This window comes from Penicillium argentinense (assembly GCF_028826775.1).
Source record: "Penicillium argentinense strain IBT 30761 chromosome Unknown utg000002l_segment0_segment0, whole genome shotgun sequence".
In the NCBI taxonomy this organism is placed as follows: domain Eukaryota; kingdom Fungi; phylum Ascomycota; class Eurotiomycetes; order Eurotiales; family Aspergillaceae; genus Penicillium; species Penicillium argentinense.
In genome coordinates, this window is record NW_026622661.1 from 1689870 (window position 1) to 1716340 (window position 26471).

The window sequence follows — 26471 nt, forward strand, 5'->3', positions numbered from 1 at the left end:
GCCCAGACGGAGCCACGTCGCAGTGGAGAGACGACCCGCACGTGTCCACTCCTTTTCTCAGGTGATTCTCGCAATCCAGCATCAACTTCGACAAGGAATCGCCGCTCAAGGAAAATACAGACATACACCTGGCTGGTGTTGACACCGTTACGACTATTTTCAAGTTAGGTAGGGTACACCCTCCCCTACTAGTATCAGCACCCCCACGGGCACACCGACACTCCCCCGCACTGGGACCTACCAACGGTAAACCCAAGCCACGACCAGCGACAATCAACAAAATCCAAATACCTGGCTTGACCATTTGGAAAGTCCGACATGGAAAAAGTCGACAACCTCGTCGAGCGAGCAAGATATCTATCGCTACACCCGCTCCAGGACTCCTACCCCATAGATGCATTCCACGCCGTCATGGATGCGCATCTAAAGCGGATCTACGAGACGATTGTTGCGAGTGATGCGTCGAGGGCTGAATTTCAGAAGACCGTTCAAGCAGACGCGGGATCTGGTACTGGTACCAACACTGGCACTGCAGGTATTGGAACTGGCGACCCCCTCGTCTCCGTCGATGCCTTCCGCGCATACATGAAAGACGGCGTCTCGAGGGCACTCGCGCCGGCCCCAGACCTCGACTGCTCGGCGCCAATCTCGGATTACTTTGTCTCGTCTAGCCATAATACGTACTTGACCGGGAATCAGCTCTCTAGTGATGCGGCTGCGAGTGCGTATACATCTGTTAGTACTCACAACAACTACACTGATTGTTAATTTCTGGAATGTATATTGACTCTACCCAGGTCCTACTACGCGGCTGTCGATCCGTGGAAATCGACGTCTGGGACGGGGAACCCCTCACCCCGCCCGATTCAAGCGACAATGAAGAGACAAGTAGCGAGAGCAGCGATTCCTCCGAGGACGAGGGTAAGAAGAAAGAGGGTTCGAAGAAAGGACTGAAAGCCAGACTGAAGCAGAAGATCAAATCCAAGGCCGAATCCGAGGAGAGACTCGCTCAGAAATTGCCCAAGTCTGTTTCTGCCCGGCTGGGGTTGAATAAACAGGCTGAGGCTGTGTCTGCGACTACAGAGGGCGCGGGTCCTGCTATACCTGCTGCTCCGGTTGAGGGAGAGCCAGCGCCAGCTCCAGCTCAAGTTACAAGAACACCATCCGGATCCATCAAGGGCGAACCCCGAGTCCTACACGGGCACACACTAACGAAGGGGACCTCGTTCCGAGAAATCGCATACGCGATCCGAGACAGTGCGTTCGTGACGAGTGATCTGCCGGTTATTGTCAGTTTCGAGATCCACGTATCGCTAGAGCAGCAGCAGATTATGGTTGATATCATCCACGATGCGTGGAAAGGGTTTCTCGTTGAGGTGCCTGATGACACACCCGCGAACAAGTTGCCTACGGTGGCGGAGTTGAAGAGGAAGATCCTTATTAAGACCAAGTCACTTCCACTCAAGGGAGCTAAGGATGTTGACGAGGAGGAAGAAGAGGAAGAAGAGGCGGGTGTTATCCCGACAGACACCTCGAAAACCGATTCGAAACCCAAGCCCGCGAAGCCAGTTAAGATTCTCGAGGCGCTTGCAAAATTAGCAGTCTACACCCGGGCATACCATTTCAGCCACTTCGACCAACCCGGTTCGCCCCCTCCCTCACCAAGGAAGAATATTACAATATTTGCAAGGCTGACTCTCCAACAGAAGCAAAAGATCCAGTGCACATCTTCTCGCTCTCCGAAAAAGGCGCCCGAGATGCCCACGCCAACAACCGCACCGCGCTGTTCGAACATAACCGCTCCTCCCTAATGCGCATCTACCCCTTCGCCTTCCGTGTGACGTCCTCAAACCTCGATCCCAGCTTCTACTGGCGGCGCGGCGCGCAGCTGGTTGCGCTGAACTGGCAGAATCTCGATAAGGGGATGATGCTTAATCATGGGATGTTTGCTGGGAGTTCGGGGTGGGTTTCTAAGCCGGTGGGGTATAGGAGTTGTGAAGCGCCAGCAGGGGGGCCAGGGAAAGAAACGCTGAATCTCACGATTGAAGTCTTCGCTGCCCAGGATCTCTCCCTCCCTCCGGGCGACCATTCCGAGAAACGGTTCCGGCCCTACGTGAATGTCCAGCTACACGTTGAAGAGCCGGAGACGGCGCCGGGAGCGGATGACTCGAGCTCCGAGTCGGAGAAGAGTAGCTATCGGCGTTGTACGCGCAGTTCGTCCGGGACGAATCCTGATTTTGAAGGGGAGAAATTGGTATTCCCGACTGTTACCGGGGTGGTTGAGGAGTTGAGTTTTCTCCGGTGAGTTATATTTCTTTTTGTTTTGTGTCAGTGTCATTTCCGAGGCTGTGCGTTGCTTCTTTCGTTTTCGCTCTTCCGCGTACCTTTGTCACTGGCAGACGGGCTGATCCCTGCATTTCGACTTGTTCGACATGCGTGGCGTGAGGTGCTCGGGTGTTGATTCCTTCGCCTGCCTGTGCCCCGAAGTCCTCTGTGATATGAGGATATCCATACCCATTCAGGCCGCACCTACATTGTAACCAGGGAAACAACCGTGCAGAAAGCGCAGCCTAGGGGTCCCCACATTCGTCAGACGCCGTCTTACACAGTGCAGCACATTCGCAGAGAAAGAGCCACGAGTCAGCGGCTAACTGCGTCACAGGGTCAAGATCAAAGACGACGAAATCGGCCGCGACGACCTAGCCGCATGGGCGTGCATCCGCCTTGACCGACTGCGTCAGGGTTACCGACTCGTTCATCTGCATGATTGTACGGGCGAGAAGCCGGGGGGATTTTGTTGGTGAGGATTGTCAAGGGCACGTCGTAGGACTGGCATACAGCGTAGCAGTTACCTAGGTACAATAGGGTACCGCCATACCGCCACGCGATGGTTCACCTTTCTAGTAAATTTCGGTGGCGTGGATATGTCATTTGCGAGCCAGCTTCAATTAGTACTACTGTAGTAGGTTAGGCGGAGATGAGAGTGAGAATCAGAGGGTTATCTTGGCTCTGACATTCGTGCTGTTGCACGGCCGTAGCGTATTTCTGTTCTGCGTGGGGGGCAACGAAGCGCGAGTCAGGATTCTTCAAGCGAGCCAGATATGGCACGCCACGACCGGCAGCAGCGATGGCAGCGATGGCGTCAGGCTGTGGTGCAGGTCAGTGTGGCATGCGTGCTCGCGCTTGCAAAGCCGAATGTATGTATGCTGGTGTTGCGTGATGCAGCTGCCAGAAAGTGATGACATATGAGATGGGATCAGTTGAGCTCGTCATTAGATCAAATGGACATGATTACTGTACGCTGTAAAGTGTAGTAAAGTGTAGTGTACCCTGAGGGAGGAGGTGACGGTGACGATGCAGCCGTTGACCAAGCAAGGGGGCTCATCACGCGGTCCCTCGAGGCCCCGGCTGCGCAGACGCAGCAGGGTCGATGCCGCGCAGATGAGGAGGCAAACATGAAGAACCTGCTGTTCCACAGCTTGTGTATGCATATCATTTGCAGCTGTACGTATCTTACTTAACAGTAGTAGCCTAGTAGGGTATTGTATGTACTGTGGAAGGCCGGGCGATCTGCGCTGGATTGATCTGGATCAGGGATGATGAGTCACTCCGCTTTAGAATACCGTGAGTACCTTAGGTAGGGCCGATGCAATGCGAGCGTTCTGGAAGGTGGCTGAGAAGAATGGCGTTGTCTAACCCGGGAACTAAGCTGGCCAGTTCGAGCATGCAACTGCGACGCACCACCTAGCCTGTCCTGCGTAGCTTCATATAAGCAAACAAGAAAGTTATGCTGCATGATGCGCGCCATCGGCCCCACTGCCATGCGATGTGCCGCTTTGTCACGTCTTGCTCCTTCCTGAGGGGTTGAGAGCGTAGGGAGTCGGTGAGTACTGGTTCTTGTCGAGTCACCCATTACCTACGACGTAATTTGGCTGGACAGAAGAGCGATTGTGTGGGGCTGGTCGAGGGGCAAACAAGAAAACCAGGAAATGGACGATCGACAAGCCAAGCGATATGCATCAGATTGATCAACAGCGTGGTGGAGCCGGCGCGAACAGGGCAGCGCCAGCGAGGTGATCGGTAAATCCTCCGACGTGATAATGTTGGCGTCGAGTCGGTGTGTCGAGCTGTGATGAGGATGTGTCGAGGTGATAGACTGTAAATAGTGTCAGCTCGACTATTGACATGGGAAGAATGATACTCGGCCCGAGACTCCTCAGCTGAGGAAGGTGGATATGCGGAGGGTTCACGCCGGTGACAGCTGGACCTAGCATACAGCGTGGAGAAGCAGCAGTCCAGCCCGCGACGACAGCCGATGCGCCAATAATCGGGGGACATCGGGGTCGAGTGCAGAGAGAGTGTTCCCCCTGACTGTCGTGTGTGCTTTGTCAGTAGTGCGCCCCCGCCGAGGTTGTCCGTGCCCGCGATCTGCCCCGGCTTTCTGATCGATACGTCAACTTTTCCTCCTTCGATCGTCCACCCCCTGAATACGGTAGTAATTGCGCATGGCTGTGTTGCCGGTGTAAATTTCGGGGGCTTCCACCGAGATGCTGGAGACACTGGAGACACTGCCAGTCAAGACACCGCCAGCGCAGATCGCGCGGGTCGCAGCAGGCGCAAGCTGCAGGCATCAAACTGGAAAACAACGAACACCTCCGTGCTCAGACTGCTCGGGAGGAGCCGAGGCTGCAGCCATGATTGGATCGCAAGGAACAAGTGGCGCCAACGCTAGCATGCCCGCAGACCCAGCAGACCCAGCAGACCCAGCAGCGCCGGCAGCAAGACCCTAAGGCACCCTAAGAGGCAGATGGAGAACAGGCCCAGCGTGCCTGACTGGTCGATCGGCGCGCTGTCTCCTCCCTCTAGATACACTCTCCATCGCTCTTTCCCAACAACGGGAACGTCCGAATCCAACAAGACTTGGATCCTGCACATCCACGAGAACTAGATTCCACCGATAAGTTTTTCAATCGCGGGGTCTTGTTTGTGCTTGCGAGGTCGCTTTATAAGTCGGCCCTGCCTGCCTGAGGAGAGTCTACTCAAGAACACCAACCATTTGACGAAAAAATATTCCGAGGGCGCGTGATTTAATCAGCAGCCTGCTTTGGTGAAAGGGTACTTAACGATCCGCTTGACCTGCACAATCTCGATCAGCCCCTGCTGGACTTTGCCTCCCTTCACAATCGCAATCATGACCAACCCCCAGCAGCGTGGCGCGGGGTGCTCGAACTCCCCAGCCGTGAACAAGGTTTGTCCGTGAGCTCTTTCGAGACCTCAGTACATATGAGATATACCCAGGGTACACCTGGATATACCCCGGTACCCAGGTCTCCGTACTTTTGCCATCACCACTAACCTCCCTCCACAGATGCCCGGTGTCCGCTGTCCCAACTGCGCAGCCAAAGGCCAAGAAGTCTGGGTAATCCCCGGCAAGAGCTGCCACGTCTGCCACACTCCTTGCGCGTGATCCGCAGCGCGAAGCACATTGCAAAGAAAAAAAAGGCCCGAGGCTATCCTCAACCATATCAACCTATCCCGGCGCCCAGCGCTACGCCCGAGCACCATCAGTCCATTCACGGCGTTAGGGCATGAGCGACAGGCGTTCAACGGAGTTTCAGTCCTCGGATACGCATGGACGAACTCTAGCCATTTCTTTTTATTCGAACTCGACCTGGCTGGTTCGGGGTCTTTCGGAGGAACTAGAAACGGTGTTCCTGAATTACGCTTTTTGTTTTCTGGTGTTGATGCTTATGTATGCTATTATCTCACACTGCACTGGAGTGTCACCTGATTGAGAGTACGAACTTTTTCAGACTCCCTGGCTATAATATTCTGCAAATATACTTAGCCGCGGTCTAGCCCGCGATCTACTAGAGCCTCAGTACTTTTGTTAATTCTAAGGTAGATCTCCACGTGGCGAGCGGGCGAGGGATCGTGATACCATGTGACCTGGAAGTATGGTGATACCGAGGTAGGAGTGAGGTACGATGGGTTATAGCGATGCTCGCGTTCCTTTTTAATTGTCCTTGCTGATGCTCTGTTTAGGATTGATAGATGATCCAACACTAATAGACGAAAAGTCATTAAAACTACGAAAAAGTTGCACATCACTTCCAAGTTTGTTGAATCTTCATTGATCGTACAAGATTAAGGGGTAGCGATACTACCAGGTAGGTAGGCGACTGTTTAGATGACTGTTCAGCTGACTGTTCAGAAGACTGTTTGGGCGACTTTTTTTGATGATTGTTCGAGTACGTATGGTGGTTATATTGAGGCATTGACGTAACTATAATTCAGGTATCAAGTCCTACCGAAATTGGAAAGTGAGAGTCCGTACGAGGGTCATGAGGAGGGAACAGGCACGAGGAACGAACTCGTAGCACTAGGTGTGCCTTTCTCATCAAAAATCCAGCAAGCGTATAGGGCTAAACCGCCGCACGTTCCCAAGAAGTGACTACCGTATTTCATATATTGTATGAGGGAGCCGCAAAGTGAGCGGGAGAGTCGCCAGGCAGCGCTGCCCACTCTCCATAAGTTTTCTCGTCGTCCGCGCCCCTCCTCCAAGTGCCTTTCATCTTCCACCCCACCGTCGAATCAGACGCTCCTCTCATCCTCAAGACTACTGCCAGGATGGCCGACAGCGCACAGCCTTCGTCGAACATGACCTCAAACACGCAAGCTGATGGACGTCGGCGCTGCCGTGAGTGCCGACAGCGTCGTCCACGATCTGAGCTCATCGAGGACACTAGCAGAGGGATTCCGCATCTGTTATGTGCCCCGTGCCGTGCCCGCCTTCAGCAGCGCTCTGTACGCATTTCGCTTTTACTAAGGTTATTCTTGAGTATTTCACTAGCTAATCCCGTGAATCTTCTAGGCCGCCCATTCACCTCTTTTGCGTCAGACAGGACAACAGAGGGCTGACAGTCAATACCCCCTTGGTCCTCTGTGTGCCTGCTGCCGACATCCCCTCCACCGGGTGGACGATGAGACTCTCTGTTTGTCGTGCTACACATCCCACCAGGAGGCCGAGGTACGTTTTTCATTCAGGCCTACAATCCAATCTACGGTTCTTGTGCTAATAAAGTCAAAAGGCAACGATCTGGTCGCACGTTCGTCGCTATGTCAGTTGGTTTAACCGATCGATCGACGCAGCATCCCGCGGTCAAGAGGAGCCTACCGACGAGTTACCCATGGTTCCCTGTGATGAATGCGCTATGTTGTTCGCCGTAACGGAATTCATTACACCGAGTGGGCAGCATGTTCTCCAATGCCCGTACTGCCGCAATAGACAGGTTCATTTTCCTCATTCCTATGCTGATACACCTAGCTAACGTGAATGATATAGCTCCGACGTTACTATGACGAGCGGCTGAACTAACAGGAAAATCCGATGCCCCAGTGACACCCTCCATCCTCGTTCTCGACCGCATGCCCCTCCCCGCTTCCCCTTTTCTTTTGGTGACCAGACCCTGGACTTTTTCATATGGAATTCCAGCTCTTCCTCCATGTCCGCCTACACCATCATCCTCTAGCTCCGTTACCTGTTGTCAAGTGAGCTTCATGCCTCCCTAAAAGCCATTTCCTCTTGGAAATCCTTTCCCTTTCCCTGTTATGTCTGGAGATAAGTTTTATGTTTTCGATGATACCCGCTCTTGTAAAATTACAAGAACCCCAATATAAGTGGGTGTCTTTTCAAATAGTAAGCCATTCTCTACCCTAATCGCATTTGATCCATGTAGACCTCGCCTGCGGAAGGTTATAGTGACTTGATCTTAATGTGGCCACCATATACGCTAAAAGTCATTAAGACAGTCGCCCAAACGGTCTTCTGAGCAGGCAACTGAACAGTCACCTACCTAGAGATCTCGCCACTCCTCATCATGTACGATTGATGAAGCCTCAGCAAAACGTTCTCAATATGAACCTTTGTGGATATTTCTAGTGACATCTCCGTCTATCGGTGTTGGATCATCCATGGATCAAAAAAAAGGATGTCAAAATAGGAAAGAAGGTGTCGAGGATAGTGGGGTAGTAAAATACACCCGAAATTGTTTAGTTCCATTTGTGTCGTGATATCTTCATTTGTACTAGGGGATTCTCGACACTCCGAGAATCGGGAGTTTCAACCCCCCTCACCCTACTCATGTAAGCAAGGACACCCTAACATGTCCTCGCAGCATCCGCTCTTTTCGTCTTTTCTTCAATTAATTCATCCTATCTTTTTGGATTGGTTCCCCTTGATAGATTGGCCCCATTCTTGCATACAATGCCATACTGTATCAGCATGATGTGACAGAAGGAAAGTATGCCCTGGCCATCATAGATATCCGTACTCCTATCTACTGTGCCCAGCTTTCGAAAATATCCCATCCATCAAAATGCTCTCATTTGAGTAATCTGCCTTCATACACAAACTGAGCACGAAGGAAGGAACGGGAATGAAGGGCATGGGACAAGGACGAGGAAGTAAGAGGTCACTGCGGTTCACGAGGCTCGTCGGGCAAGTTTAATGCCTCATCTTCGTTCCGGTTATGCTATATTATTCAAGTTAGCCAGATTCATCACCATAGGGAGTCAGGAATGAACGAACCCTTCTGATGCAGTTGTCTGGGTAGTATAAATTCAGTGGCGCCTGGCATGCGACGCAATGTCACAGAGAGCCCAGGAGCGGGTTGATACTATCCTCGCCGAGCTCCATCAATACTATGCCTGAAAGACATCAAGGACTCGTTCACCGCCTCCAAAATTCCCTCCTATAAGCATGTCAGTAAAGGTGTTGCGGAATGTGTATCGATAGAACATACGGAAGCCTTCTGGTGAGACTCCTGGCATGGCGGGCAGTGAGTTTCGTCGGCCGCCGGGTGGAAGGGATGCTAGCTGCACAGAGCACCGGCAGGACTTTGACTAGCGGCGCTCTGCTTCTCATGCTTGATTTGCTCGGGAGGCTTGCTATTGCCAGCCACCTTGATAATAGAGACGGGGTTGTGAGAGGTTTAGATTCGAGAGGATGGTGGAAGAAGGAAGATGGCGGGAGGCGGGAGGCGAGGAGGTTATGGGGGGCAGCGCTGCCTGACGGTTCTCCTGCACCCACTTCTGCGGTCGCTTTATATCAAAACATACCCTCAAGAATTAGCAAGCGGCAAGTGTGAGGCCTAAGATATTTTGCAATCCGGGTATTGTCATTCTAGAAAGCGACTCCGAGGCTTACGCAGATGTAGGTGGAAAGGAAACCCAGCTGGGGATTTATTGTTGGCAAAGGCACCCACTGGCATTAAAACTCTGCTACTCGTACAAAGTGGGTATTGGGAATAGTGAAAATATCTGTCTGCGGAAACAAAAAAAGTGAAATGGGAAAGGATTATTAGGGTCAAAGGCCTTTACCAGGGACAGGAGTCCAGGAAAATGCCAGTGGATTGGGGAGCGGAATATGCGCATCACAGCATAGATGAAGGGAAAAGATGTGCAAATTTAAAGAGATTTCGAAAAGATTTTCATGGTGAAGGCCACAGACAGAACAACGGAAAACGAGCAAGATTGCAAAAGCGGAAACGTCACGATTCAACTCGACTTGTTCGGGGATGATGCGAGGGAACACAGACACCGACGATCACGGGGGAAGAACGATGACGAGGAGAACGTGCACGAGAACAGCGAGTGACTAGGTTAGTGAGATCTAATCCCCGCCCTGTACAGGCCAAGTTAGCTACCCGAAGGTAGATAGACTCTCAGGTAGGGAGTCGGCGGGAGTTAACGAACCAAATCCAGGCGGCAGGCCAGGCAGTGGCCAGTGATGTGCCCACTGATCAAGATGAACATCGAAATGGAATGCTCCTTTTCACATCGGGGGCAACGGGCCAGAGGCACAGAAGGATAGCGGTGCTCATGTTCCTGGAAGTTGTCGGCGAGCGTGGCGAGGGAGTGCCGCATCTGTGCAATGGTCTGCTGCATCTGTGCATTGGACTGCAGTACCTGGGCCATCGTTTGCTTCAACTGGGAAATGGACTGATAGAGCTGTGAAAAATTCTCCTGTAATCGACAATTAGTAAAGGGTTCACAAGGATATGGGTATTGTAAAAGACTTCATAGGCCTCCTCGCGTTCGCAGTCCTGGCAGATGGTTTCACCTTCGGCATTTGGGGTGAGGTCCAACTTTCAGCCTGTATACGAAGGATACCTAGAAAGTGAGGGGGCATGGCTTACCATCTTCAGTGTTTCCTTCCTCTTCTGACGTCTTTCGGCCCGCTCGGCCTAGAGATTTGAATAAAGTTAGTTGTCTGAAATGGTTGTATCGGGGCTGATCAAAACATACGCGACGCTTCGCGAATTCAGCACGGCAGTCAGAGCAGTTGACGGAGGCCTCGCCCGTAACTTCGTTCGTAACAAACTGAGGCGCCAGTCGCTCCTGTCTGCAGGTCTGGCAGCGCCGCATCTCTGGCAGGCTGGATGAGGCGTTGTTCGGAAGAGACATTGTTGCGGCTTTTGATGAAAGTTGTGCGCGTGAGGAGATATGAAGAAGGAAAGATGCCGTGTGTGGGATGACGAGAAGCGAGAAGCTATGTAAGCAGTGGATGGGAGCCTGGAGGCAGCACTGTGTCGCCGTCCCCCACCTTCCTACTCGGACCGGGGCTTGAGCAGCCAAGTGAAAAGGAAGGTACGACGCAGCCTGCTCTCTCAGGCATCCTTCTCCCTAACTCTGGTTTTGAGGATTTCCTACACCCTTGAAAATTGGATCTTCTAGTGTCTTTGAACTTTCTCTGGCAGTTCTATCCTGAGCGAATATTGCATGCAGTATAGCCTGCGATTTAATGAAAGTACCCGCGAGCCTCCCCGCTGTGCTTTTGTCACTTTTTAGAAGGGGTATTCGCGTAGCAAACGGTGGTTGGGCAATTTGGGATGCCAGATGGCCGGGGTATTATGGTAGGAAGCAAGATCTACGTAGATAGGAAGGTAACTACCTAGGGCAGGGGAACAAGGGATTCGGTGTTGGATGTGTTGGACCCATGGGATTGGACATTTTGGTAGTTGCGAACCGGGTATCGAAAAGTAAAAACTCCTCCTGCCTGTAGACATGACTAGGGGCACTCGGGAAGAGCAGATTCCCCCCAGAGGAAGACAAACATGAAAGAGACAGGGCCAGCGGAACAGGCACACGGATTGACAGCGAAGCGGACGGGAGAACGGGCAGCAGACGGGGCAGCAGCCAGGGCAGGCACATGGGGGCGCACGAAAGGGGAAAGGAAAGAAGAGAAGGTGAATGAAAGTGAAGAAGAAAGTAAAGGGGCGGGCCGCGAACAATACTATGAACAGGCCATTGCTGAAAGAGGGAGGGGGTCTGGGACGTCCCCAGCCAAGCGTACCTAGGAGGCGTTTATAGTTTCGACTGGTCCTCCATGCCCCATTGGCGCATGCTCACAAGCAGCGCCTCTTCCTGCAATCGGAATTAATTCTCCGAGCCATCATCCAGCCACCAAAGTGGTGTACTCACCTTGTCGTTGTTGGCCTTACGACACTCCTCGCAGTTGACTTCGAGCAACCGGTCCGGGCCGACAAATGTCGCGATCGGAAAGAGGCCGTGGCATTTGGCACAGCGGCCCTGGGTGACGGGGGTGGCTGACGCCAGTTGCTTCTGGCGGAGGGAATTCAGCGCACCCATGATCTCGCTCCAGCTACCCTCCTGTAGAAATCAGTTAGTTAGGGAAGTCAGGAGATGTGGACATGGTGCACACGAACAAGCTGGGCCTTGTGACTCGTAGAGCAGGCGGCGCAGTATCCTGGCACCGGCTCTTCAACGGGGGCACCCCAGTACTCCCGAGGGAGAGGAAAGGCCCAGTTGCAGCCGAGGCACCAGACCCGCTGCTTGGCCTGGTCCCCCGGGGGAGGCGAAGGAACTGGGCAGTCCGGGCTGAGCCATAAACCCCTTGTTGTCGGACATGTTCGATTTGATGTTGCACTGGAAAGATTTGCTCTCGTTGACGCAGTGACGATGATGGTCATGGGGTGGACGATGGACGAGAGTTGGCGGAGGACAGGAAGGCCAGGCGACGGGAGGTCGACTTATATTCACTTCACTCCCTCATACAAACGCACCCAGCCAATCAACATCCGTATATCACGTGACCATACACACCAGCAATTAGGGCTTATCACATGACCTGGGGTCTATCCAACGCTCCACCTCTACAGCTGTAACATGTGCAATCCTCCAAACAGCAGGAAATCCATCAGACTTTTGATCAGCACATCAAATCCGCATCACCTGGACACGGCCGACAGCAACAAAGCGCGAGTTTATGATCACGCTTCCGGTACTCTACAGCGCGTTCAAGTCTGTCAAGTGCAATCGCCTCCCTTGTTAAACAGGTAAACAGCACGACTGGTGCTTCTGTTGCGGTTGGGCGTCCCTTCTTCCACGGAAGTCCTGGAAACATCCCCGTGGACCAGCCGTGCCTGGCTACTGTCCCTCTTGCTCGGTGACATTTTTTAAGAGGGCCGCAAGCCAATATCTCCCTGGCCCTCTGTGTGTTTGCTGTAGGAATACCTTCTTCCACGAGGGCGACGAGACACTTTGCCTCAACTGCTATACGTCGCATAGGGATGTGGAAGTACATTTTCATAAATGGACACAATGTACAATTCCTGTACTAATGGATTCTTATAGAAGACGATCTGGCCAAGGGTTCGTCGCTGAGTGGGGTAGTTCAACCGCTCGATTGATGCAACAGAGCCCGCGGCCAACAGTTGCCTGCGCAGAAGCACCCGAGATTATTTGCGTGGAATGCGATATGTCGTTTGCTATAACAGAGTTTATCATGCCTAGGGCGACATATCCCTTCCTTCTGCGTCCTCGGCCCTGAGCCTCCCCTGTCCCTATTCCCATGGTTTCGCCGACTTAAAGTCAATAAAATGACATCGCACGAGGAATCTTCCCTGCTGCAGTGATACCTTCCCTTACTGGTGCGATTCAAGGACATGCCGAATATTACCCCTTCCGATCCCTTTGTGCAGAAGTGACCTTGATACTGAGTGAGGCTCGGGAAAGGATCTGGAGCTAGGTTTGTCAGATCGGCAGTAGCAAGCCCTAAATCCCCACACCTAAACCTTCACGACCAGGTATAACGAGATATTTACGTGCGAGATAGCCAGCCATATTGCTTAAAACATATCCTCCATCACGATCTGCTCTTACATACTTAACCATATACCAAATCCCCGTGGGTGTGTTCCATATGCAAGGGATAAAGAATACGGAGTATCTCTAGCAATAACAGACAGCATACATGACTGGATGATGGTCAGGTAGATGCCAAATTTCGAAGTTGCAACCAGGTACACACATAGCAAACGGTCAAGTCCCCTCAAACAAAAGAGTAATAGCAATATCAGACTCGTAATCCAAGTCTCGCGGGTTTCAGCTGTACGAACTTATCATAGAAGAGCATACAAATGTTTCCAGGACTCGACATGAGAAGCCATGGCATCGAGATCTGGGCTACGAAGAGGTCCAAACACCATTACAACTGAGAGGAAGATTCCAGAGAATAGAAAGCAAAGTGAGAAATAGGTGAACTCATAATTGCTCCTGGCAGTTTATGTCGCAAGGAAAAAAGAAAGACAAGTAAATTATAGTCATGAAATTAAAAGAAAAGGAAAGAAAAACAAAGAAAAATAAACGCAAAGGCAGAGAAAGGAACCATGACACAAAATCCGGCATTTAGCCCTGGCCAACGGCGGCATTTAAGCCTGCTCGTTAACAACAGCATCTTGCTGCTCAATCACAATTTCAATACGAGCGTTCAAGTTGGCCGCGTAGCGGCTGGAGACGCCCTCGGCCAGAGTCAGCTGAGCATGGAGCTCAAGCAGCAGCTGGGCATGCGCGTGGACGCGGCCTTGCTCCGCGTCACCGTATTGCACGTTCTGCATCTGGGCATAGAAGCCCCGCCGCGACTCTTCGAAAGCATTGCGCAGCAATCTGGCTGCGCGCCGGGCGCTGCGCCAGTAAACTATCGCCAGGCGAGCCTGACGGATGGCCTCGTTATACCAGACCGGGAAGAAAGGCTGCTCCTGGAGCAAGGGCAACATAGGGGCCACAGCGACTCCATTGTTGCCGGCGTTGTCGGCATTGTCGGGCTGCTGTGGGCCCCGAATACACGGGTCAGCTATATGGGGGTTGATTATGAACTCGGATTCGACTAACCTCAGAGGCCGCTGCACTGAGCGAGGTGGGGTTGGTGGTGCCGCGGCTCGCGGCACTGGTCGACGACGCAGGAGACGTCGGGACTGAGGAATCGGGTTGGTCGGGGTGGTCGGGGTGGTCGGGGGAAGTGGGCTCTTCAGTGGGCTCCATTTTTCCTATGAGATTTGATGATAATGATGGAATAGAGATGGGAGATGGGATAACGATTGTGATGGTAGAAGAGACTGAAATGGGTGTAAGGCGCGATTGAGCTGTGGAGAGGTAAATAGTGGGAGAGGGCAATTTAGGAAGGTGCAACACTTACAGTGAATGACCGTACAGTAACAGAAATCTCTGTCCAGGCACCTGTTCCTTTCCATACTCACCCAGCCGTATTAAATTCCCGACGTGCATTGCACTCTTCACTATCGCCGTATGATTCTCTCATTTTACGCCCACATCAGTGCTCATCTGAATGATATTTGATATGACTGACACCACTGAGTCCGGACTACCCGGCTTTGTTGCAGGAGCTACCATGCCCGGTGGCTCTCCAGGCACCCATCACTATCACGAGCAACAACACTATACTCTGCCTTTACTGAAGCACCACGCTTGAGATGTCAGGTTTTTTTCTACAAAATTCATATTTCAATTGCTTAATTAGCTAATTCAATTCTGATTTCTAGGCCTCTCAGTAGCACTCGAACAAACACCCTACCGTCGAACTCTTCTCCGGTCAGGGCTCGCAGCTGTAGCAGCTTCTCCCAACTGAGCTTTGGAACTGAATGCTACCTTGACTGCCGTATGTCCTACCGTCGCTGACAAGTTTAACCGATTGTTAATATACAGCATTTCATTTACTGAATCGGGTCTCGAGGAAGATGCATGGAAGTACAGTGTGCGGATTCACAAATTTGTCCTAGGACCATACTCCCTGGTCCCCACTTCTTGCACGGCCTGCAAGCGAATGCACACTGGAATCATTTTCACCATTCCTTCCGGAGATGCCACAATCCACTGCATCTCCTGCAGTTTCAACTTGAATCCGGTTCGTTTGTTATTTACTCCCTATTTGACGATACATCTGGCTCATTCAGATTGTATAGCAGGACAACGATCGTAATTCCTCGCCGACGATTTCTTTATTTAACCATAAACAAAGTGTCAAGTGGAGGATAGTATAGAGAAGATCATGGTATGCAGAACTTCGATTCGCCGTGGGAATCGCCAGTGGAGAAAGAGGGCCCGCGAGCCTAGGTGGCAAAGGAACTTATATGCAAGCTTCGATTACAGAAAGGCGCATTGTGATCTCAGCAAGGTATCTATTTCTTCCACTATGACACATCATCCCAGAAGGTGACGTGAGAAATATATCCAGAGCTGCATATACCGCATTCAGTAAAGCAGACCCAGCTCTCAACAATTCCCGACTTGTCTCCAACATGTTTATGTTTCGAGGGTACTCGAGTATCAGATATGTATCGAGCTCCCAGTCAAGCACAGGAAATGGACAAGAACCAGATACTTTCGACTTCCAGCGAACGTACAACCTGCTCGAGCGACACCCATTTTGCGTTCATGATGTGTAAAGATTGGGAGAAATTGTATCAATCAGATCTGTGAGAATGGACGACAACTGAAGCTCCAGTTGTGTCCTTGACTAATATGGCAGCCGTTACGAGACCTGGTCTCCAAGCTCGGATTCCTTGATCAGAATTGTTGCTAAAATTTGCGGTTTTCACGGCTCGCACTCCTGCCTGGAATCGAGTTTGCATCACCCAGCGCGCTGTGTCCCAATTTTCACGTACTGTCATTGCAAGCTTCTCTCAGGTCCTGAGCCAAAAATAAACGTTTCCATTTCAGCTCCTCGTTAGACCCTTGTGTCGCTTATTATGGGATCTCGAACTGGGTCTTCATCCTTTTCTGCCTCCGAAACTTGGGCTGGGGTTGCTCTAGAGCGTTCGCTTCCCTTTTTTCTGTCGACAATCTGGATGCAGCCATGTAGGATCACCATTTTAATCGTATAGCTTGGGCTCCAAGTGCCCGAGAGGAGATCGCAGCATGTTTTGTGCCTCATCAAGAAACCAAACTCGTCTGAGGGTCCAACTAATAGCCTCTTTCCCTGAGTATGTTTCCCTCCTCCTATTGCTCTATGGATTGCAGAGCCTGTAGAGTATGCTAAGCCGCTCAAGCTTTTTGTCATTCTCAGTTAGCTTTCCAGATGTAGAACTCAAACGCGCATCGTCGGCGGAAGAGATGTCCTAAAGATGACTGGATCGTGTAAGAGCAAAGGGAGCGAGATTGCCTATTCGTCGAAGGACAATGAAACAAAAGTTGCATCGAGGATGTACCGTGGTGTAGACGCCGGAGATTTGACGAGCGAGCGATCCTTCGGAGGATGTGAGATGTGAGATTTGTGAAGAAAAAAGAAGTGAGAACGTCAGAGAAGAGCGGCTCTATAAGTTTGTACCGAGAGTCTAAGGGGGGTTTTCGGGCCATAATAAAACGGCGACAAGAGAAGTATGACAGCCAAGGATGCGCCGTACATGAAAGCAAGGCGTAGGTAGTAGTCTTCGCGGTAATGAGGGCGTCTAAATAGATGCCCCAAATCTTCTACGTCCATCTCACTTACCACTCTCTTACTCTGTTGTCACGACATTCACCCGTGGACCACCCATAATTAGGCTCATGGCTTATCATTTGCTAGGTCCGTTATATAAGATCCAGGGTGAAAGAGAAACCAAAGACAATTAACAATAATACACGAACATTCGTAGCAATCTAAGTCAATCTCACGCAGCCGAAGGTAATTGTACATCTAAAAGGCAATAAGTCATCAGATAACAAGAGTTAAGCAAATAAATAATTCTTCACATTCAGGCGCTCGATTTCCAGTCCGCACGGTTTTCTACCAGATTCCCCCATTTCAAATCCAGTTAAGTGTACTCAGCTCTCAGTGGCATTTCTATTTCCTGAAGCAAGGCACGGTAATGCTCAACACGCCGACGCAGGTCCGAAGAGTTCATGGATTGGGTGTGAGGGAAATGGCCCATTTCGATTATCAGCTGATGGGCTGGGTTTCCATAGAGCTCGGGCTGCTGGCTGGAAGCAAATCGATTTTGCAGGTACAGGTACTCGACCTCTAGCACCTCATACCTTTTTTTCAGCACTGTCTGTTTCTTTTCAAGCTCCCAACCTTTGCTTTTCAGTGCCGCGCGGTTTTTTTTCTAAGGTCACACTTTCAAATCCAGTGAAGCAGACTCAGTTCTCGGTGGCATATCTCTTTCCTGAAGCAAGTCATTGTAATTATCAAGAAAAAAAACCCGTATTCGAAATTTCAAAGAGTCGGGTGAGAGGACCATGCTCCAGTTAGCCTCCTGACCGATCAATCATCCGCTGGTGGGCCTGGGTCTTCGTCGGGCTCAGGCTGCTGGCTGGATCATCCAGCCATAGTGGCTACCCCGGATCGAGTTTTCATCGTTGCGGTTTCTTGGACTTGACCGGGATTATGGGGTTCCTTCACGCGGACGCAGCTGTTTAGCTTGTGGAGTTGCGTTAGCCTGGTGGAGTAAATAACGATGGATGTGCGCGTAATCGTACAGACCTTTTTTTGCGTGTTTTCACGCGGCAGGGATGACAGATCTTGTAGCTCGTATCACCAACCTCGAGCTGCTCCACGGACTCACTTACCGGGCGCTTCTTGCGGTATCTCGGGCGTTTTCTTTTCAGGTTCGTCCTCAGCCAGTCGTGATCCACGCTGCTGCCTGAACAAGGCACTGTCTGTTGCTGCAGCATTTTCTGTTAATTGCTTGGTGGTTTGATGTGAAGATTCGAATTATCCACGTGTTTATGAAGTGGAGTGAGGGGCAAAGGTGTGCGAGGAAAGAAGAAAGAAGTGAGGTGAACAGCAGAGGCGGGAGGTGTACTGCCTCGGCGACCAATGAGCGCCACGACTAAGCGCGTCTTGTAACGTGTCACAGTGACTAGCTCCGTAAGCGCAATACGGGCCCATCCCCACACGTGACTAGGATTATTACAATTATGTCACGTGACCTTAATGTATCTCGTCCCACGGTCATCTCCAAATAATTCGAAGCCGAATGCTGCCTTACATATCATTGTATGACTATTTCTGAGATCATCCCTTGGAAAGATCCACTTGCGAGCCAATTTTCAGGAGCTGGGGGCATTGCAAGTATAGCCAAGATCGGCGGAAGTCCGCCAGGCGGGTTTCGCGAATGACGTTTCTACCCCACAGCATCATCCCTCCACCAGCGTCCGCATTAACAACCAACCCTCTACATACAGGCACCCGATATCGAAGAATCTCCTGCGCCTTGAAAAACAAGTGCAAAATGGTAGAGTCTTACCCGATCGGCAGCCGCTTCGAGAGCGAGCGCATGGTGCGAGATTGGGGTTTCCGACACGTCTTTACATGGTCGGACAGGAGGTACGTCGAAGCCAGTTCTTGAAAGTCTCGAAACTCATTCATATTTCCTTCGAAGAAATGCGTATTACTCTCCCCATACACATGGCGGTCTGACGACTCATTTGATTCGACGGGGTACTCTGACCATCACGTACCCGGAAGACAACGCCAACTTGCATGGCGGCGATATCAAGAAGGAGACGTTTGGTGTTGGTTCAAGGGTGGATGTTCCTGCTGGAAAACTTCATGAGGTTTGGATTGGGGATGAGGGGTGTGAATATGTGATTGGAGAGTGATGGGAAGTGTGGACAAGTGGTATATGTGGGTTGAGAGCACTTCTGGATATATCTTTGACAAGATGAAGATTTTGGAATGCGTGGACTGTACTCGTGGTGCTCTACGAGAGAGAATAAGAATTTTGAGTTTTCACAAGTGTTGGAATCCTCGTGTTTACCACATGGATTGGTAAGAAGTCTATTCTTAGATTTAAAACCATGATAGGGTTTTCCTGTCGTCTAGATAACGCCTGCGTACTCTAGGTTTGTCTAATATAAGAAGCGGAAATCAACTCTGTAGGGCCTTGTTAGCTACTGTATCAGTTTCACGATAGACCGGCAAGCCTTACCTCTTGTTGCCAAGGTGGGCATTCTCGGCCACGTATCGCTCTCGCTCTTCGCTGTTCATTTTGTCCCAAACAGCAGCGTTTCTCCTGTTTCAAGGTTAGACAAAGCTCAAAGCAAAAGGGCCGACCCAAATAAACTTACTTGTTGCGCCATACATAGTAATAGTGAGCGACGATAAACATCAGCAAACTCCATGCTGCAAGTGCAATAAGAACCTTGTTGCCGGTGCGGTACAAGGGTTTGTCATCATCTCGGTAAATCTATGGCAAAGGTTAGCTCAATAGCCCAGGTGACTGACAATAGGGAATATACTCACATTGTTACCAATGATGTTGCTGACTTGCACCATCATATTATACAGCGCAGTCGCAACAGTCCGAGTGCGAACCGTTCCCGCATTGCGAGATGTAATTGCCACGATGATAGCATGAACATAAGGAGCACCCACAAGCAGAGTGACCAGGATCCAGCGGGCCCAGGTACTAGCATCAGCAGGAAGGACTTCAAGCGCAATAAGAAGAATCAAACACCAGATCATTGAACCCACGCCCAGAATCAGCCGCTTGTTGTACCTCTCAGAGATCCAGGTCCATAGCAACAAGTTCAGAATGAAGATGACATATGATGGAATACTGAGCAGGTTGGTGTGGAATGTGCTGAAACCAAGAGACTTGAGCTCTAGACTCAGATAGGTCGTCGCGGGGGTGTTGGGAATCATCCAGGTCAATCCCAGAAGGTAGATCACCCACATATCGTAGTCCTTCAAAGCGTGCCAGAGCATGCGAGGTGTGACGGCCTGACGATTGTGCATGCCTCCCTTGCTGGGATCATCACGCAGAATACGGTTGACCATGATCTTTTCCTCGTGTTCGTTGAACCACCCTTCCTTGCCACGGAATAGACCAGCTGTCTGGGTAGGCGAGGGGGGCATCCAGAAGGCGGCGATGATACCGATGATTCCAGTGATCAGGCCCTCAAAAGCGAAGAGGTATCGCCAGCCTCCTTTACCATCGTCGCCGCGGATGTGCAAGAATCCAAAAGCGAGGAATGCACTCACAATTGCGGTACCTTGGTACGCGACCCAGAAATAACTCAGGCGGATGGGGAGTTCCTTGGATTTGTACCAAAATGAAAGGAAGAGAATCGTATCGGGGATACTGGGAAGAAGTTAACATCTAGAATGGCAAGAAGGGAAAGACGGGTGTAAACGTACAATCCACCCTCGAGAAGACCCAGCAGTGCTCTGGTCACGAAATATTGTGACCGGTTCTTCACAAAAGCCTGGAACGCGGCGATCAAACTCCATGATACCATCTGGATGGGAATCCAGCGATCAGGTCCAATCCACTTGGACAGCAATTGCGATGGCAATTCAGCGAAGAGGAAAACAACGAGGAAGATAGTCTGGCCGGTGTTGTAATCGTTGGTGTTCATTCCCAGGTCATCTAGCATGTTGTCGGAGGTGGCTTGGACGACATTTCCTCGGTCCAGCTGCAACGCAAAGAAGGTGACACAGGCAAATGTACAGACGCGCCAATCAATCTTTTAGAGGGTTAGTGTGATGTACGTGAGAGTTGGATCGTAGCATTGAGAAGAACATACCTTTCTCACAACAGCCTTCTCTTCTGCCTCCGTCCATTCGAAATCCGGATCCCACCGATGAGCGCCCTCATATTCGGGAATGGGCTTGTAATACCGCGGATCCTCGGTCGCATCAAAAGCGCAGTCATAAGATTTTACCACGCCTTGACGGCCTTCTGAGGACGTCGTCGACCCAGTATCACTTGCAGACGAGACTCTCGGCTTAGCCTTCGACTCGTAGTTCCCAGCGTCAGAGCCAGTATTCTTTGTCTCCTCGATTGTCATGATTGCGTTACGGGGATCAAAACACTGCGAAAGTCAATGAGACATGATTGAGTCGACCGGGCATCGCCAGCTATAAAGAGCCCAAGAAAAAAGAGTTCGTGCATGAGCTCTACCATCACCTTAATCCGCCCTCTAGCACGCCATCTAGGCCGCATCGCGTGGTGTGCCTTGGAGCTATGATAACCACAGAGTGGAGCGGGCGAGGCACACGATCTGCTGCCGGAAATTTTCAAAGGGGGAAGGTGGCCACAGAATCCAATTGGGATGCACTGTAGTCGAGTATAATGTGCGCATTGCGAGGCCGGATTGCGTTCTATCTCCACTCACATGGCGATGTGCGACAGACACAGGCCCGCGCGGACAGATGCCGCGGTCTAGTGTTGGATCGGAAGGAGCGAGAAGTAGAAGCAAGATCTGCGGCGGCGCGATTCGTCGATGGTCGGCACGCTCCCAAGAAACGGGGAAGACTGTTGGGCATTTCCAAGGAGGCCGTTCTGCTTGGCTGAAGCACGCAAGACTGGAGGGAGTGACGTTAGGATGGGCGAGTTAAAGATAGTGGATTGCGCATGAATGTCCGTTTAGCTCGGCTCCATTGGGGCCCACTATAACAGTTTCGAAAGAGGAGACCCAATGTCACCGTCATGCCCTATATTTATCAAAACATGAAGAACGAGATGCGAAACAGTGGACGGTTCGGAAGTTCCGTGTTCTGTTGGAATTTGTCAGATCTTTTTTTTTTTTTTTTTTTTTTTTTTGGCTGCTCTTTCTACTGTGGAAATGTCCCTATCAGGCCGAGGTACCTTTTAAGTACACTCGGGATACCAGCTATAGATCACCAGTCGCTACAATCCCTGCAGCAATCATATCTAACTGATATGGGCAGAGCAGACAGCCAATCCCATCAAGCGAAAAGTCCTAAAATCTTCGAATAGTCGCTTGGGTGTTTTCATTATGGAAGTGGTGGACGAAATATTCGCCTTGCGCGGAGAATGTTGTCTAGCACGCCATTGGCCGACACTCGAACAACACTTTCATCAACGAAGTCCAAACAGCCAACGACTAACTATCTTATAAGTCCGAAGCTTCACTGTAATCCACTGCCGAAAAAATACGGCATTTGCAGTTTCAGTCGCACGCCATCTCCGTTAGGCGAATTGCAGTCGTGTTGGTGTCGCGCGCACGCCATGATTATCACGCCATCCACGACGATTCTAACGCCGCCCAAAGCCAACAGCAGCAGATGCAGACCGACGGCCCGACAACCCCGCAGTGACAAAATGCCTAAGTAAGTACTGATCGCAGTCAAAATCCAGATTATTTTTGCAATGTTGTATATCGGTCGAGAAAAACCCCCGAGCTCATTGCGCCATTCCGTGCGACTCGGATAGTTATTGCCGAACGATGTATATAGTTTAGGGTCTCCTCAGCGAGTCATTGAACTAAAGCGATAGAATACATATTATTGTACTCGATTTTGCAGTAAAAAGTCTGATTGAGATCATCTATTCAGGACTTTTATTTTTTAAATTGCAATCATGGCCCCCGCCCCCACCGAGACCGTTGGTCTCCGCGATGCCACCTTCACCGTACCTCACAAGACCGACGCTGGCCACAACAAGGAAAACTTGATCGGATACAGATACGAAAAGGAGGCCGAACTGAAGGGCACCGATAAAATTGCGCCAGCGACTTACCCCAACTATCTTCCAGTGTGGGACAACGAAACCGCCAGGTTTGTTTCCACTCCCTGACGCATTAGGAAGAACCACGGCTCACACGATGTAGATACCCCCCTCTGACCCTCTTCGAGCACTACGACCACGGCAAAGATGCCGACCCCAGCTTCCCCGACCTCTTCCCCAAGGACGGTCCCGCCAAAGTAGACGAGATCACCCCCTTCATTGGCTCCGAGATTCACGGCGTGCAATTGAGCAAACTGTCCCAAGCCGGAAAAGACCAATTGGCTCTCTACGTGGCTCAGCGTCGAGTAGTCGGTACGCAACACCTGCACTTCAGAACTGATAATCACATGGAGCTTCAAACGATGCTAATTACCCCCAGCCTTCCGCGACCAGGACTTCGCCTCCCTCCCCATCCAAGAAGTTGTCGACTACGCCGGCTACTTCGGCCGCCACCACATCCACCAGACCTCTGGCGCCCCCAAGGGCTTCCCAGAAATCCACCTCGTCTTCCGCGGCGCCGATGACCGCACCGGCGCCAACTTCCTGGAACAGCGCACCAACACCATCACATGGCACTCGGACGTGACCTTCGAGAAGCAGCCTCCCGGCACAACGTTCCTCTATGTTCTTGACGGTCCGTCAACAGGCGGAGATACCCTCTTCGGAGACATGGTGCAGGCGTATAAGCGTCTGTCGCCAGAGTTCCAAAAGCGACTGCATGGTTTGAAGGCCGTCCACTCGGGCGTCGAGCAGGTCAATGCCAGTTTGAATGGTGGTGGCATTGCTCGTCGTGACCCCGTTACTTCTGAGCACCCCATTGTTCGGACGCACCCTGTTACTGGCGAAAAGGCGCTTTATGTGAACCCTCAATGTAAGTTTTCCCCTTCATCCTGACATCCATGCCGCGGATGGCAAGCATTAATCTGGTTATAGTCACCCGTTACATCGTCGGGTATAAGAAGGAGGAATCAGACTACCTGCTCAAGTTCCTCTTTGACCACATTGCACTCTCGCAGGACTTGCAGGCCCGTATTCGATGGAAGGCCGGTACTGTGGTTGTCTGGGATAACCGCCTGGCCTGCCACTCTGCCGTGTTTGACTGGGAGGATGGCCAGCGTCGACACATTGCCCGGTTGACTCCACAGGCGGAGCAGCCTTATGAAACACCTTTTGAGGCTTAGGTGGCCTACCAAATATTTCATGGTGAATGATAGGAATGAGATACCAAATCAACGAAATAGCTGATTCCACTTCCAAAATAAATGGGAATAAAGTTTCGTGGTGTGGTAGGCAAATTGTAGTGATCTGCATGTGCAAGCTTAGGCCGATTTCGTCTTTTCGCGACTGAAGCGGCTCAATAGACCGACGTTCCACTCATTGAATCGTCGTGCCGAGAGAGGAAGCATCTCATTGCTCCTTCGAAGGTCTTGTAGAATAGTCTGGAAAATAAACTGCGGCAGTTCGAGTTCTTCCACAGACAATGGGCTGACCTTTCCGAGCTCGGGGGCTAGTAGCTTGTCCACATCTTCGGTGTGCTGAAACAAGACCTTCATGGCTTGTTGGGCATTGACACTGTGTCCCGAGCTGGAGTTGGAGTAGTGTAGGTCAGGGTTGAAAACCCAAAGCTAGGAAACATGTCAGCTTCATTCGTCTTCTATCGGAAGGGAGAAAAAGTCTCACCAAGACCCCAGTTTTCTGGCCGCAATGAATGACAAATCGCCGTGCGCTTTCACGCTCAATCAGTTCCAGCAATTGTGCCGCAACGATGAATTCAATGGGGTGGCTTTGCCACGGGTTCTCGGTATCAAGATCTTGATCTGTGTTCAGAGACACATTTGCCTTGACTAATCGCCATCCGCTGACCGATGGGTCTTCCATGCCAATGACGGCGTGACAAGTTTCACATTCGAGTGTTCGGCCGGAGGTCCTTGGGTTGGGATTCTCCTCTTCTTCGTTGCTCTGTATTGCGATGTTAGCAAGGTGGTTTATGTATGTACGGAAATCAAGCAAGCATTGGCTTTCAATGAAAGATTTCAATTTTCAATTCCATACACGAATCAAGTAACGGAAGAACCAAAAGATGCATACTGCGGGTCTTGCATGTACCTCTTGAAGATTGACAGCCCCACTATGCTGGACAGGATTCAAAGACGCCAGACCATCATTGACTTCGGAGGGTGTGCTGAGAGGCGGAGAGAGACAGTAGCCAGAACAACCATTGAGAAAGGGCAATCTGAAAGGCGAATCCATCTCGTGAGAGGATAACTGCCATCAAAAATATCCCTGACTCTCAAGCCGAGCCGCTTTCCGCCCGCTCAACGCGAAAGCACAATCATTGATCTAGGGCAATAGTATCGGAGGCCACCCCACGGACAAGAAATGGTCTCCTTCTGGTTACCCATTCAAAGTGTAAAAGGTAATGGAGAATAGAAATTCAAGGGGAAAATAATGTTGGGAAATCACACCTTTGTCAATCGCAATCCTATACAGTCGGATTCGGCAAGGAGGAATGTAGCCACATCGATAAGGACAGTACCACCGATCGCCTTCAGATGACTCGACGCTCCGTATCCCTTTATCTGGGCATTTTGCTCCTCAAGCTTGAGGGCTGCCGAAGCTTCAGGTTTAGGATCCTCCTCGTGGGAATCAGGCTTATGGCAATGCCAAAAGTCCATCATCTCGGCCCAATTCCCACTCGGCAGATCCTTCCACATCCAGTCATTCTCTTTGTCCTTGTCCCTGTCCGATGTACTTGTACTTTTGGGGGCGGGGGAACCGAGAAAGGGCGCGCCACAGCCACGGCAACGAATGCGAGTCAAGGGCGACATATCTGCAGCTGTCCAGGGTACGTAATCATCCATGACCTCGTTACATGGCGCCTGCGCCTGTTCACTCGTATCCATCTGCATCCTGAATGAGTAGTCATGGCTGGAGCTGTTAGATTGTGGTGGTTTACGCGCCGTTGCCGGCGTGGTGGTCATGCTTAGCGCCCGACGCGATGCTTCGCTGACGCGCGCTGGAAGCTTAATTGTTTCGGCCACATCATCAAATGGCTCTGGTAGTGAGACTGTCACTGCGTTGCGTGACTCTGATAGTTGTATCCTGGGTTGAACGCCGTCTAGAGCTTTCGTTCGGGGGAGGGAAACGTAGAGCGTGATTTGGCGGATGTTGGGTAGAAGCTCGGCGTGCAGATAAAGGGATCTATCTGCGTCGACGGTGGACATCTCTCTTTCGCTCGAGCGATATTTGAAGACGGGAAATTCGAATCCTCAAGTCGAAGTGCTGAGCTTTGGCGGAGCAACGCGATGGAGCTGCTCAACATTTACGGGGAAGTGATGCAAACGGTGCAAACTCCGCACGTGTTGATCGCGAAAACCCTCACAGCGTCAACATCCAACCTCAGCTTCAACTTGACTACGATCCGGGTTCGACCGGGTCGACGAATACCAAAGCAGTGTTCCATCTCATATTGTTGTCAAGTCTCATGGACTAATCACCCTACGGTTGGAACTCAAATATCTTAGAAAATCGATCGCTTTTCGGTCTGCTGTATTCAAAAACACAGTACATACATGAAGACCTCCACAGTGCAACAGGATAATATTCAGAGAATTGCTCACAGGATATGCATCTCTAATCAAACAACAATCAAACAGCAAACATCACCAAACCGAAAGGAAACATGCCCTTGCGGAC

General features: G+C 51.0%; 10 protein-coding genes across 10 annotated transcripts; 5 read left to right on the forward strand and 5 right to left on the reverse strand.

The window, feature by feature from the left end:
- Window positions 1-318: 318 nt before the first annotated feature.
- On the forward strand, window positions 319-3535 carry N7532_001487 (putative phosphoinositide-specific phospholipase C; the record flags this gene model as incomplete). The annotated part of the gene is made up of 7 exons (XM_056613981.1): window positions 319-735; window positions 798-1644; window positions 1707-2301; window positions 2663-2769; window positions 3039-3197; window positions 3325-3483; window positions 3531-3535. 7 exons carry the CDS (start codon window positions 319-321, stop codon window positions 3533-3535), a joined length of 2289 nt encoding a protein of 762 aa, XP_056479022.1.
- Window positions 3536-4453: 918 nt separating this feature from the next.
- Window positions 4454-4696, reverse strand: N7532_001488 (uncharacterized protein; the record flags this gene model as incomplete). Its single annotated transcript, XM_056613982.1, has 2 exons — window positions 4454-4621; window positions 4652-4696. 2 exons carry the CDS (start codon window positions 4694-4696, stop codon window positions 4454-4456), a joined length of 213 nt encoding a protein of 70 aa, XP_056479023.1.
- Window positions 4697-6682: 1986 nt separating this feature from the next.
- On the forward strand, window positions 6683-7378 carry N7532_001489 (uncharacterized protein; the record flags this gene model as incomplete). The annotated part of the gene is made up of 4 exons (XM_056613983.1): window positions 6683-6807; window positions 6875-7030; window positions 7085-7292; window positions 7346-7378. 4 exons carry the CDS (start codon window positions 6683-6685, stop codon window positions 7376-7378), a joined length of 522 nt encoding a protein of 173 aa, XP_056479024.1.
- A 2295-nt stretch (window positions 7379-9673) lies between these two features.
- N7532_001490 (uncharacterized protein) lies at window positions 9674-10467 on the reverse strand (the record flags this gene model as incomplete). Its single annotated transcript, XM_056613984.1, has 4 exons — window positions 9674-9685; window positions 9757-10026; window positions 10200-10247; window positions 10309-10467. 4 exons carry the CDS (start codon window positions 10465-10467, stop codon window positions 9674-9676), a joined length of 489 nt encoding a protein of 162 aa, XP_056479025.1.
- Window positions 10468-11439: 972 nt separating this feature from the next.
- On the reverse strand, window positions 11440-11931 carry N7532_001491 (uncharacterized protein; the record flags this gene model as incomplete). Its single annotated transcript, XM_056613985.1, has 2 exons — window positions 11440-11673; window positions 11806-11931. 2 exons carry the CDS (start codon window positions 11929-11931, stop codon window positions 11440-11442), a joined length of 360 nt encoding a protein of 119 aa, XP_056479026.1.
- Window positions 11932-13844: 1913 nt separating this feature from the next.
- Window positions 13845-14443, forward strand: N7532_001492 (uncharacterized protein; the record flags this gene model as incomplete). The annotated part of the gene is made up of 3 exons (XM_056613986.1): window positions 13845-14150; window positions 14201-14288; window positions 14379-14443. The coding sequence occupies 3 exons, from the start codon at window positions 13845-13847 to the stop codon at window positions 14441-14443; spliced, it is 459 nt and encodes a 152-aa protein (XP_056479027.1).
- Window positions 14444-18530: 4087 nt separating this feature from the next.
- On the forward strand, window positions 18531-18900 carry N7532_001493 (uncharacterized protein; the record flags this gene model as incomplete). Its single annotated transcript, XM_056613987.1, has 2 exons — window positions 18531-18625; window positions 18681-18900. The coding sequence occupies 2 exons, from the start codon at window positions 18531-18533 to the stop codon at window positions 18898-18900; spliced, it is 315 nt and encodes a 104-aa protein (XP_056479028.1).
- A 249-nt stretch (window positions 18901-19149) lies between these two features.
- Window positions 19150-21093, reverse strand: N7532_001494 (putative transporter; the record flags this gene model as incomplete). The annotated part of the gene is made up of 6 exons (XM_056613988.1): window positions 19150-19174; window positions 19230-19313; window positions 19369-19487; window positions 19544-20384; window positions 20441-20769; window positions 20830-21093. The coding sequence occupies 6 exons, from the start codon at window positions 21091-21093 to the stop codon at window positions 19150-19152; spliced, it is 1662 nt and encodes a 553-aa protein (XP_056479029.1).
- A 1535-nt stretch (window positions 21094-22628) lies between these two features.
- N7532_001495 (TauD/TfdA dioxygenase family protein) lies at window positions 22629-23956 on the forward strand (the record flags this gene model as incomplete). The annotated part of the gene is made up of 4 exons (XM_056613989.1): window positions 22629-22825; window positions 22879-23087; window positions 23155-23646; window positions 23709-23956. 4 exons carry the CDS (start codon window positions 22629-22631, stop codon window positions 23954-23956), a joined length of 1146 nt encoding a protein of 381 aa, XP_056479030.1.
- A 138-nt stretch (window positions 23957-24094) lies between these two features.
- N7532_001496 (HECT-type E3 ubiquitin transferase) lies at window positions 24095-25999 on the reverse strand (the record flags this gene model as incomplete). The annotated part of the gene is made up of 3 exons (XM_056613990.1): window positions 24095-24400; window positions 24456-24734; window positions 25241-25999. 3 exons carry the CDS (start codon window positions 25997-25999, stop codon window positions 24095-24097), a joined length of 1344 nt encoding a protein of 447 aa, XP_056479031.1.
- Between the last annotated feature and the right edge of the window lie 472 nt (window positions 26000-26471).